Source organism: Triturus cristatus, chromosome 2_2 (genome assembly GCF_964204655.1).
Source record: "Triturus cristatus chromosome 2_2, aTriCri1.1, whole genome shotgun sequence".
NCBI lineage: Eukaryota > Metazoa > Chordata > Amphibia > Caudata > Salamandridae > Triturus > Triturus cristatus.
The window spans coordinates 1,199,547,218-1,199,561,142 of record NC_140582.1 but is presented as its reverse complement, the minus strand read 5'-3'; the positions used below and the strand labels follow the sequence as shown (position 1 = coordinate 1,199,561,142).

The 13,925-nt window shown below is 42.0% G+C and overlaps 1 protein-coding gene across 2 annotated transcripts in view; it reads right to left on the bottom strand.

The window, feature by feature from the left end:
- The window catches only part of LOC146863385 (disintegrin and metalloproteinase domain-containing protein 33-like), a 460,898-nt gene that overhangs the window by 146,290 nt on the left and 300,683 nt on the right, over window positions 1-13,925 (bottom strand). For both annotated transcript variants that reach the window (XM_085642820.1, XM_085642819.1), the window contains exon 5: window positions 2,284-2,360. In XM_085642820.1, coding sequence (XP_085498946.1) covers window positions 2,284-2,360 — 77 coding nt within the window. The remainder of the gene's footprint in view (window positions 1-2,283; window positions 2,361-13,925) is intronic.

Sequence of the window (13,925 nt, the reverse complement as noted above, 5' to 3'; positions counted from 1 at the left end):
CGTGGGCAGGAAATGTATTGCGCAAACTTCCGCTGTGGGCAGGTTATTGGAAAAAAACTACTCTGGGGACTCGTGTCTATGCCCATCCAGTTTTTGGCCTCTCTACTGCGACTAGCACCAAAGGCATTAATTGTGCTCATGTTGGGGGAAATATGGTAAAAAGAGAAGATAACGGTCTTGCATCCAACCCCCGCCTCATAGTAAACCCTTCCTATATAGAGGACCGGACTGGCCATAGCGGGCACTGGGCGTTTCCCTGGTGGGCCGGAGAGGTGGGGGCGATTTTCTGGGCTTGGGGGCCGGTTTTGTAACTGGGGGCCGGTTTTGCAGCAGTGCTGCAGTATCAGCCCACAGTAGCAAAAGTGGGAACGCTGCTTTCTATTAGCACCCCCCCACCCCCTCCCAGGGCCGGTCGAGCAGCAATCTCCCAGGGCTGGTTGCTGTTCCCAGTTCGGCCCTGCTTATACATATCACACATTTTCTTTATTGCTATGTTTTTACTATATAACTCCACATATGCAAGAATTGATTCTGAAATGATGTCAGAAGTGACAGCATTGGTTGCATGCTAAACCTAATCATTAAAAGAGGCATGGACAGTGCTCCCGAAAGCATTCCAGCATTGGCACACCCTCTCCTCTTCAGAAGGACCATCATGCAGGCGCTCATCACCAGCAGGTTGGACTACGGGAAACACACTCTACATAGGAATCACTGCACGCCTCCTGAAGAGACTACAGAAAATAAAAAACTCAGTGAGCAGATTCATCCTCGACCTCCCAAGACGATCCCACATCACACCCCACCTCACTGGCTCCCGGTCCTGAAGAGACGTCAGTTCAAGATGTTGACCCACGCTTACAGGGCCTGGAACAAAGAAGGACCAACCTACATCAACAAATGCCTGACCTTCTACCAACCAACCAGGCACCTACGATCCGCCTCCCTCTTCATCGTAGACACCCCCTGGGTCCACCGTAGCAACACAGAGGACGCTCTTTCTTACACCTGGCGACCAAAGCTTGGAACAACCTTCCCCTACACCTGAGGACCACTCCATCACTCCAGCAGTTCAGGAAAGGACTCAAGACTTGGCTGTTCGAATGAACAGTTCACCACGAAGCAAGCAGCAACTCCAGCGCCTTGAGATCTCACGGGTTAATTGCCGTATTTTGCAAATCACTGATTGATTGATTGATGTCGGGCTATTGCTTAGAGCATTATTACGAGCTCTCAATTGCAAGGTGCAGTATTTCTGAAGCACATTGTAGACGGGGCGACTAGAATCATGCAATTCTGTGACCGCAGCATTTTTCACGTAAGTATAGAATTGCCTCATTTGCCACATAATCCATCATCCGCCGCATACTCTACAGAGTTCAACAAACAAAAATGTTGATTCTAGTTTAAACGGATCAAAAGTTACTAAAAACATGGTGACGTATGTTCCTGACAGCAGAAGGCCCTTCTCTAAGGTTGACTGGTCATCTTTCAGTGGCTTATTGCTGTACGTGGGTGGTAAACCGATACTAGTAACAGGAAAGCATTTCCTAGACAGTGTTACCATGTGTGAAAATGTCAAAATAATGAAGTAATACTATCACAAAATGAGCCGTGTTAGTCTGCGTAATTTGACCTCAGCTGCCGTGTAATTCCAGTGGTCCTGATTATACGTAACTACCAGAGCGAGGGGTTACCAGGGATCATGAGTGGCCCCTGCGGGGCCCCTCAAAATTGAAGAATCACGTAGAACAGGTATGCCCTGTTCAATGGCAATGCTAATTATTATTTATTTTTTGAAGGTTTTATACAGCGCTGGCTAGACCCAGAGGTATCAGAGCGCTTTACAAGATAAGGATTGTATAAGGCACATAGGGTATAAAAGCATATGACAGGTAGTGCAACAGAAATTTGAAATATACAAAGTACAGACAACATGAGCATTATACAGAACCAGATAAATAAACAGGGGCAGGAGCTATACATTTAAGTAATTAGGTAAATGGAGACATTCCCCATTTCTCTCTGGATTTCCCATACAGAATACAGCTGATTTTTGTTTTGTTAGAGACCCCGTCAGAATTACCGGGGACGTCGTAATGAGGTGCTTGGAACCAGTCGCAAGAAGCGCCCTGATTTTGTCTTTAGAAATCAAGGATATTGTGAACAAAGGCGATCCTTCGTTAGACCCGATCAGTGGCACCCAAGTGAAGTCGCCACCTCTCCAGTAATTATGAACAAAATTGTTTACATTGCTGGCCCCAGAAACCTGAGAGCCCTTACCTGATTCCAGAGCAGGTGCTGAGAACGACGTAGGAATCCCTGTGCCCGTGGACGTGCCCATGGTAGTAGCAATGATCCTGTAAGAAACATATTTCACTTTGTGTCCTGTAGCACAGCTGCTATTGGTCAACATCACAAACTATGGTGCACTTGAACAATATAGTCAGGGCTTCCAAACTCTGCCTGGATTCTGCGTTGAAACATGTTACCAGCATGTGCTGCCCTCCGTCCAGCGCCATTGTCGCGCTTCGCTTTATTGTTAACAGCCTCCCCTGGCCACACTTGCGTGGTTATGATGGTTCTTTGTACGTCCATTACATACAAGGGCTAGACTCGGAGGGACCCTGATGTGAGTGGGGGTGGGTGGGTGGTGATATAATCAGAAACTGAAGTCTCAGGTAGAGAGCTGTGGGTGGTCGAGAAGGTATTATTTGGGAGATCATAGTATTAAAATGAGGCTTGGGATGAGTGGGCTCTCCTGTTCACTGCGCATGCGCCTGCACATATCAGATGAGACGAGAGCCAATGAAAGAGCTTGCTCGGGTACTGAAGGTGTTTTGTCATGCCCAACACTCCTTGACGCCAATCACACTGCTAGGGATTGTCATTAAGTTGCGCACATCGTGCCCCTGATGATATTTTGCACTCAGGGCTTCCCAGCACCCTGAATTGTAATTGCATTTATATAGCGCTTACAGTCCCTGACAAGGCATTAAAGCGCTTTACACTGGGCAGCAAGCTGCTCCAGAACCCAAGGTTCGTGGTCAGTTCACTGTTATTGGTTACTAGGATTAGTCACGTGCTCTGAAGGTAGAATACATTAATAAATGAGGTGCCGCCATTCGTGGGGGGAGGGTTGTGAGTTCATAAAGATGTTTTGTGGGATTAACAGATGTGCTACCGGAGGGTAGGTTTCGTTATACTGCAAGGGTATGAGTTTCAGAAAAGGAGCGTTTGTGATTAGTGAAATGAGCGATGCTCGTTGTGGTGACACCATCACGCAGCTGCTTACAATGTCTCTTGACCAGCACCGACCCCTGGCGAGCTCTTATACGCTTAGGAGCAGCGTTGGGCCAGTTTTCATTTCTCCTTCATAATGCATAGGGAGAGTTTCTCCAACTTCTTCATTTGCTGAGAACTTCATCGTAATAAAAGTTCTATATCGCATTCCCTCCTCTATCACTCCTTTGACCCATTCCAAACCTCATTTTACTACTATGATCTCCCAAATAATACCTTCTCGACTCTTCCCTCCTCGATCCATCCTTTGACTCACCCCATACCTCATTTTAATACTATGATCTCCCAAATAATACCTTCTAGACTCTTCCCTCCTCTATGCATTCTTTGACTCATCCCAAACCTCATTTTAATACTATGATCTCCCAAATAATACCTTCTCGACTCTTCCCTCCTCGATCCATTCTTTGACTCATCCCAAGCCTCATTTTAATACTATGATCTCCCAAATAATACCTTCTCGACTCTTCCCTCCTCTATGCATACTTTGACTCATCCCAAGCCTCATTTTACTACTATGATCTCCCAAATAATACCTTCTCGACTCTTCCCTCCTCTATGCATACTTTGACTCATCCCAAGCCTCATTTTACTACTATGATCTCCCAAATAATACCTTCTCGACTCTTCCCTCCTCGATCCATTCTTTGACTCATCCCAAGCCTCATTTTAATACTATGATCTCCCAAATAATACCTTCTCGACTCTACCCTCCTCGATCCATCCTTTGACTCATCCCAAGCCTCATTTTAATACTATGATCTCCCAAATAACACCTTCTCGACTCTTCCCTCCTCGATCCATCCTTTGACTCATCTCAAGCCTCATTTTAATACTATGATCTCCCAAATAATACCTTCTCGACTCTTCCCTCCTCGATCCATCCTTTGACTCACCCCATACCTCATTTTAATACTTTGATCTCCCAAATAATACCTTCTAGACTCTTCCGTCCTCTATGCATTCTTTGACTCATCCCAAACCTCATTTTAATACTATGATCTCCCAAATAATACCTTCTCGACTCTTCCCTCCTCGATCCATTCTTTGACTCATCCCAAGCCTCATTTTAATACTATGATCTCCCAAATAATACCTTCTCGACTCTACCCTCCTCGATCCATCCTTTGACTCATCCCAAGCCTCATTTTAATACTATGATCTCCCAAATAACACCTTCTCGACTCTTCCCTCCTCGATCCATCCTTTGACTCATCTCAAGCCTCATTTTAATACTATGATCTCCCAAATAATACCTTCTCGACTCTTCCCTCCTCGATCCATCCTTTGACTCACCCCATACCTCATTTTAATACTTTGATCTCCCAAATAATACCTTCTAGACTCTTCCGTCCTCTATGCATTCTTTGACTCATCCCAAACCTCATTTTAATACTATGATCTCCCAAATAATACATTCTCGACTCTTCCCTCCTCTATGCATCCTTTGACTCATCCCAAGCCTCATTTTACTACTATGATCTCCCAAATAATACCTTCTCGACTCTTTCCTCCTCGATCCATCCTTTGACTCATCCCAAGCCTCATTTTAATACTATGATCTCCCAAATAATACCTTTTCGACTCTTCCCTCCTCGATCCATCCTTTGACTCATCCCAAGCCTCATTTTAATACTATGATCTCCAAATAATACCTTATAGACTCTTCTCTCCTTTATGCATCCTTTGACTCATCCCAAACCTAATTTTAATACCATGATCTCCCAAATAATACCTTCTCGACTTTTCCCTCCTCTATCCATCCTTTGACTCATCCCAAGCCTCATTTTAATACTATGATCTCCCAAATAATACCTTCTCGACTCTTCCCTCCTCTATCCATCCTTTGACTCATCCCAAGCCTCATTTTAATACTATAATCTCCCAAATAATACCTTCTCGACTCTTCCCTCCTCGATCCATCCTTTGACTCATCCCAAGCCTCATTTTAATACTATGATCTCCCAAATAATACCTTCTCGACTCTTCCCTCCTCGATCCATCCTTTGACTCATCCCAAGCCTCATTTTAATACTATGATCTCCCAAATAATACCTTCTAGACTCTTCCCCCTCTATGCATTCTTTGACTCATCCCAAACCTCATTTTAATACTACGATCTCCCAAATAATACCTTCTAGACTCTTCCCTCCTCTATCCATCGTTTGACTCATCCCAAACCTCATTTTAATACTATGATCTCCCAAATAATACCTTCTCGACTCTTCCCTCCTCTATGCATCCTTTGACTCATCCCAAACCTCATTTTACTACTATGATCTCCCAAATAATACCTTCTCGACTCTTCCCTCCTCTATGCATCCTTTGACTTATCCCAAGCCTCGTTTAAAACAATAATCTCCCAAATAATACCTTCTCGACTCTTCCCTCCTCTATGCATTCTTTGACCCATCCCAAACCTCATTTTAATACTATGATCTCCCAAATAGTACCTTCTCGACTCTTCCCTCCTCTATCCATCCTTTGACTCATCCCAAACCTCATTTTAATACTATGATCTCCCAAATAATACCTTCTCGACTCTTCCCTCCTCTATGCATTCTTTGACTCATCCCAAGCCTCATTTTAATACTATGATTTCCCAAATAATACTTTCTCAACTCTTCCCTCCTCGATCCATCCTTTGACTCATCCCAAGCCTCATTTTAATACTATGATCTCCCAAATAATACCTTCTCGACTCTTCCCTCCTCTATGCATTCTTTGACTCATCCCAAACCTCATTTTAATACTATGATCTCCCAAATAATACCTTCTCGACTCTTCCCTCCTCGATCCATCCTTTGACTCATCCCAAACCTCATTTTAATACTATGATCTCCCAAATAATACCTCTCGACTCTTCCCTCCTCTATGCATTCTTTGACTCATCCCAAACCTAATTTTAAAACTATGATCTCCGAAATAATACCTTCTAGAATCTTCCCTCCTCTATCCATCCTTTGACTCATCCCAAGCCTCATTTTAATACTATGATCTCCCAAATAATACCTTCTAGACTCTTCCCTCCTCTATCCATCCTTTGACTCATCCCAAACCTCACTTTAATACTATGATCTCCCAAATAATACCTTCTCGACTCTTCCCTCCTCTATGCATTCTTTGACACATCCCAAACCTCACTTTAATACTATGATCTCCCAAATAATACCTTCTCGACTCTTCCCTCCTCGATCCATCCTTTGACTCATCCCAAACCTCATTTTAATACTATGATCTCCCAAATAATACCTTCTCGACTCTTCCCTCCTCGATCCATCCTTTGACTCATCCCAAGCCTCATTTTAATACTATGATCTCCCAAATAATACCTTCTCAAGTCTTCCCTCCTCTATCCATCCTTTGACTCATGCCAAGCCTCATTTTAATACTACGATCTCCCAAATAATACCTTCTAGACTCTTCCCTCCTCTATCCATCGTTTGACTGATCCCAAACCTCATTTTAATACTATGATCTCCCAAATAATACCTTCTCGACTCTTCCCTCCTCTATGCATCCTTTGACTCATCCCAAGCCTCATTTTAATACTATGATCTCCCAAATAATACCTTCTAGACTCTTCCCCCCTCTATGCATTCTTTGACTCATCCCAAACCTCATTTTAATACTACGATCTCCCAAATAATACCTTCTAGACTCTTCCCTCCTCTATCCATCGTTTGACTCATCCCAAACCTCATTTTAATACTATGATCTCCCAAATAATACCTTCTCAAGTCTTCCCTCCTCTATCCATCCTTTGACTCATGCCAAGCCTCATTTTAATACTACGATCTCCCAAATAATACCTTCTAGACTCTTCCCTCCTCTATCCATCGTTTGACTGATCCCAAACCTCATTTTAATACTATGATCTCCCAAATAATACCTTCTCAAGTCTTCCCTCCTCTATCCATCCTTTGACTCATGCCAAGCCTCATTTTAATACTATGATCTCCCAAATAATACCTTCTAGACTCTTCCCCCCTCTGTGCATTCTTTGACTCATCCCAAACCTCATTTTAATACTACGATCTCCCAAATAATACCTTCTAGACTCTTCCCTCCTCTATCCATCGTTTGACTCATCCCAAACCTCATTTTAATACTATGATCTCCCAAATAATACCTTCTCGACTCTTCCCTCCTCTATGCATCCTTTGACTCATCCCAAACCTCATTTTACTACTATGATCTCCCAAATAATACCTTCTCGACTCTTCCCTCCTCTATGCATCCTTTGACTTATCCCAAGCCTCGTTTAAAACAATAATCTCCCAAATAATACCTTCTCGACTCTTCCCTCCTCTATGCATTCTTTGACCCATCCCAAACCTCATTTTAATACTATGATCTCCCAAATAGTACCTTCTCGACTCTTCCCTCCTCTATCCATCCTTTGACTCATCCCAAACCTCATTTTAATACTATGATCTCCCAAATAATACTTTCTCGACTCTTCCCTCCTCTATGCATTCTTTGACTCATCCCAAGCCTCATTTTAATACTATGATTTCCCAAATAATACTTTCTCAACTCTTCCCTCCTCGATCCATCCTTTGACTCATCCCAAGCCTCATTTTAATACTATGATCTCCCAAATAATACCTTCTCGACTCTTCCCTCCTCTATGCATTCTTTGACTCATCCCAAACCTCATTTTAATACTATGATCTCCCAAATAATACCTTCTCGACTCTTCCCTCCTCGATCCATCCTTTGACTCATCCCAAACCTCATTTTAATACTATGATCTCCCAAATAATACCTCTCGACTCTTCCCTCCTCTATGCATTCTTTGACTCATCCCAAACCTAATTTTAAAACTATGATCTCCGAAATAATACCTTCTAGAATCTTCCCTCCTCTATCCATCCTTTGACTCATCCCAAGCCTCATTTTAATACTATGATCTCCCAAATAATACCTTCTAGACTCTTCCCTCCTCTATCCATCCTTTGACTCATCCCAAACCTCACTTTAATACTATGATCTCCCAAATAATACCTTCTCGACTCTTCCCTCCTCTATGCATTCTTTGACACATCCCAAACCTCACTTTAATACTATGATCTCCCAAATAATACCTTCTCGACTCTTCCCTCCTCGATCCATCCTTTGACTCATCCCAAACCTCATTTTAATACTATGATCTCCCAAATAATACCTTCTCGACTCTTCCCTCCTCGATCCATCCTTTGACTCATCCCAAGCCTCATTTTAATACTATGATCTCCAAATAATACCTTATAGACTCTTCTCTCCTTTATGCATCCTTTGACTCATCCCAAACCTAATTTTAATACCATGATCTCCCAAATAATACCTTCTCGACTTTTCCCTCCTCTATCCATCCTTTGACTCATCCCAAGCCTCATTTTAATACTATGATCTCCCAAATAATACCTTCTCGACTCTACCCTCCTCGATCCATCCTTTGACTCATCCCAAGCCTCATTTTAATACTATGATCTCCCAAATAATACCTTCTAGACTCTTCCCCCCTCTATGCATTCTTTGACTCATCCCAAACCTCATTTTAATACTACGAACTCCCAAATAATACCTTCTAGACTCTTCCCTCCTCTATCCATCGTTTGACTCATCCCAAACCTCATTTTAATACTATGATCTCCCAAATAATACCTTCTCGACTCTTCCCTCCTCTATGCATCCTTTGACTCATCCCAAACCTCATTTTACTACTATGATCTCCCAAATAATACCTTCTCGACTCTTCCCTCCTCTATGCATCCTTTGACTCATCCCAAGCCTCGTTTTAAAAACAATAATCTCCCAAATAATACCTTCTCGACTCTTCCCTCCTCTATGCATTCTTTGACTCATCCCAAACCTCATTTTAATACTATGATCTCCCAAATAATACCTTCTCGACTCTTCCCTCCTCTATCCATCCTTTGACTCATCCCAAACCCCATTTTAATACTATGATCTCCCAAATAATACCTTCTCGACTCTTCCCTCCTCTATGCATCCTTTGACTCATCCCAAACCTCATTTTAATACTATGATCTCCCAAATAATACCTTCTCGACTCTTCCCTCCTCTATGCATTCTTTGACTCATCCCAAGCCTCATTTTAATACTATGATTTCCCAAATAATACCTTCTCGACTCTTCCCTCCTCGACCCATCCTTTGACTCATCCCAAGCCTCATTTTAATACTATGATCTCCCAAATAACACCTTCTCGACTCTTCCCTCCTCGATCCATCCTTTGACTCATCTCAAGCCTCATTTTAATACTATGATCTCCCAAATAATACCTTCTCGACTCTCCTCCTCTATCCATCCTTTGACTCATCCCAGGCCTCATTTTAATACTATGATCTCCTAAATAATACCTTCTCGACTCTTCCCTCCTCTATCCATCCTTTGACTCATCCCAAACCTCATTTTAATACTATGATCACCCAAATAATACCCTCGACTCTTCCCTCCTCTATCCATCCTTTGACTCATCCCAAGCCTCATTTTAATACTATGATCTCTCAAATAATACCTTCTCGACTCTTCCCTCCTCTATGCATACTTTGACTCATCCCAAGCCTCATTTTACTACTATGATCTCCCAAATAATACCTTCTCGACTCTTCCCTCCTCTATGCATACTTTGACTCATCCCAAGCCTCATTTTACTACTATGATCTCCCAAATAATACCTTCTCGACTCTTCCCTCCTCGATCCATTCTTTGACTCATCCCAAGCCTCATTTTAATACTATGATCTCCCAAATAATACCTTCTCGACTCTACCCTCCTCGATCCATCCTTTGACTCATCCCAAGCCTCATTTTAATACTATGATCTCCCAAATAACACCTTCTCGACTCTTCCCTCCTCGATCCATCCTTTGACTCATCTCAAGCCTCATTTTAATACTATGATCTCCCAAATAATACCTTCTCGACTCTTCCCTCCTCGATCCATCCTTTGACTCACCCCATACCTCATTTTAATACTTTGATCTCCCAAATAATACCTTCTAGACTCTTCCGTCCTCTATGCATTCTTTGACTCATCCCAAACCTCATTTTAATACTATGATCTCCCAAATAATACCTTCTCGACTCTTCCCTCCTCGATCCATTCTTTGACTCATCCCAAGCCTCATTTTAATACTATGATCTCCCAAATAATACCTTCTCGACTCTACCCTCCTCGATCCATCCTTTGACTCATCCCAAGCCTCATTTTAATACTATGATCTCCCAAATAACACCTTCTCGACTCTTCCCTCCTCGATCCATCCTTTGACTCATCTCAAGCCTCATTTTAATACTATGATCTCCCAAATAATACCTTCTCGACTCTTCCCTCCTCGATCCATCCTTTGACTCACCCCATACCTCATTTTAATACTTTGATCTCCCAAATAATACCTTCTAGACTCTTCCGTCCTCTATGCATTCTTTGACTCATCCCAAACCTCATTTTAATACTATGATCTCCCAAATAATACATTCTCGACTCTTCCCTCCTCTATGCATCCTTTGACTCATCCCAAGCCTCATTTTACTACTATGATCTCCCAAATAATACCTTCTCGACTCTTTCCTCCTCGATCCATCCTTTGACTCATCCCAAGCCTCATTTTAATACTATGATCTCCCAAATAATACCTTTTCGACTCTTCCCTCCTCGATCCATCCTTTGACTCATCCCAAGCCTCATTTTAATACTATGATCTCCAAATAATACCTTATAGACTCTTCTCTCCTTTATGCATCCTTTGACTCATCCCAAACCTAATTTTAATACCATGATCTCCCAAATAATACCTTCTCGACTTTTCCCTCCTCTATCCATCCTTTGACTCATCCCAAGCCTCATTTTAATACTATGATCTCCCAAATAATACCTTCTCGACTCTTCCCTCCTCTATCCATCCTTTGACTCATCCCAAGCCTCATTTTAATACTATGATCTCCCAAATAATACCTTCTCGACTCTTCCCTCCTCGATCCATCCTTTGACTCATCCCAAGCCTCATTTTAATACTATGATCTCCCAAATAATACCTTCTCGACTCTTCCCTCCTCGATCCATCCTTTGACTCATCCCAAGCCTCATTTTAATACTATGATCTCCCAAATAATACCTTCTAGACTCTTCCCCCCTCTATGCATTCTTTGACTCATCCCAAACCTCATTTTAATACTACGATCTCCCAAATAATACCTTCTAGACTCTTCCCTCCTCTATCCATCGTTTGACTCATCCCAAACCTCATTTTAATACTATGATCTCCCAAATAATACCTTCTCGACTCTTCCCTCCTTTATGCATCCTTTGACTCATCCCAAACCTCATTTTACTACTATGATCTCCCAAATAATACCTTCTCGACTCTTCCCTCCTCTATGCATCCTTTGACTTATCCCAAGCCTCGTTTAAAACAATAATCTCCCAAATAATACCTTCTCGACTCTTCCCTCCTCTATGCATTCTTTGACCCATCCCAAACCTCATTTTAATACTATGATCTCCCAAATAGTACCTTCTCGACTCTTCCCTCCTCTATCCATCCTTTGACTCATCCCAAACCTCATTTTAATACTATGATCTCCCAAATAATACCTTCTCGACTCTTCCCTCCTCTATGCATTCTTTGACTCATCCCAAGCCTCATTTTAATACTATGATTTCCCAAATAATACTTTCTCAACTCTTCCCTCCTCGATCCATCCTTTGACTCATCCCAAGCCTCATTTTAATACTATGATCTCCCAAATAATACCTTCTCGACTCTTCCCTCCTCTATGCATTCTTTGACTCATCCCAAACCTCATTTTAATACTATGATCTCCCAAATAATACCTTCTCGACTCTTCCCTCCTCGATCCATCCTTTGACTCATCCCAAACCTCATTTTAATACTATGATCTCCCAAATAATACCTCTCGACTCTTCCCTCCTCTATGCATTCTTTGACTCATCCCAAACCTAATTTTAAAACTATGATCTCCGAAATAATACCTTCTAGAATCTTCCCTCCTCTATCCATCCTTTGACTCATCCCAAGCCTCATTTTAATACTATGATCTCCCAAATAATACCTTCTAGACTCTTCCCTCCTCTATCCATCCTTTGACTCATCCCAAACCTCACTTTAATACTATGATCTCCCAAATAATACCTTCTCGACTCTTCCCTCCTCTATGCATTCTTTGACACATCCCAAACCTCACTTTAATACTATGATCTCCCAAATAATACCTTCTCGACTCTTCCCTCCTCGATCCATCCTTTGACTCATCCCAAACCTCATTTTAATACTATGATCTCCCAAATAATACCTTCTCGACTCTTCCCTCCTCGATCCATCCTTTGACTCATCCCAAGCCTCATTTTAATACTATGATCTCCCAAATAATACCTTCTCAAGTCTTCCCTCCTCTATCCATCCTTTGACTCATGCCAAGCCTCATTTTAATACTACGATCTCCCAAATAATACCTTCTAGACTCTTCCCTCCTCTATCCATCGTTTGACTGATCCCAAACCTCATTTTAATACTATGATCTCCCAAATAATACCTTCTCGACTCTTCCCTCCTCTATGCATCCTTTGACTCATCCCAAGCCTCATTTTAATACTATGATCTCCCAAATAATACCTTCTAGACTCTTCCCCCCTCTATGCATTCTTTGACTCATCCCAAACCTCATTTTAATACTACGATCTCCCAAATAATACCTTCTAGACTCTTCCCTCCTCTATCCATCGTTTGACTCATCCCAAACCTCATTTTAATACTATGATCTCCCAAATAATACCTTCTCAAGTCTTCCCTCCTCTATCCATCCTTTGACTCATGCCAAGCCTCATTTTAATACTACGATCTCCCAAATAATACCTTCTAGACTCTTCCCTCCTCTATCCATCGTTTGACTGATCCCAAACCTCATTTTAATACTATGATCTCCCAAATAATACCTTCTCAAGTCTTCCCTCCTCTATCCATCCTTTGACTCATGCCAAGCCTCATTTTAATACTATGATCTCCCAAATAATACCTTCTAGACTCTTCCCCCCTCTATGCATTCTTTGACTCATCCCAAACCTCATTTTAATACTACGATCTCCCAAATAATACCTTCTAGACTCTTCCCTCCTCTATCCATCGTTTGACTCATCCCAAACCTCATTTTAATACTATGATCTCCCAAATAATACCTTCTCGACTCTTCCCTCCTCTATGCATCCTTTGACTCATCCCAAACCTCATTTTACTACTATGATCTCCCAAATAATACCTTCTCGACTCTTCCCTCCTCTATGCATCCTTTGACTTATCCCAAGCCTCGTTTAAAACAATAATCTCCCAAATAATACCTTCTCGACTCTTCCCTCCTCTATGCATTCTTTGACCCATCCCAAACCTCATTTTAATACTATGATCTCCCAAATAGTACCTTCTCGACTCTTCCCTCCTCTATCCATCCTTTGACTCATCCCAAACCTCATTTTAATACTATGATCTCCCAAATAATACTTTCTCGACTCTTCCCTCCTCTATGCATTCTTTGACTCATCCCAAGCCTCATTTTAATACTATGATTTCCCAAATAATACTTTCTCAACTCTTCCCTCCT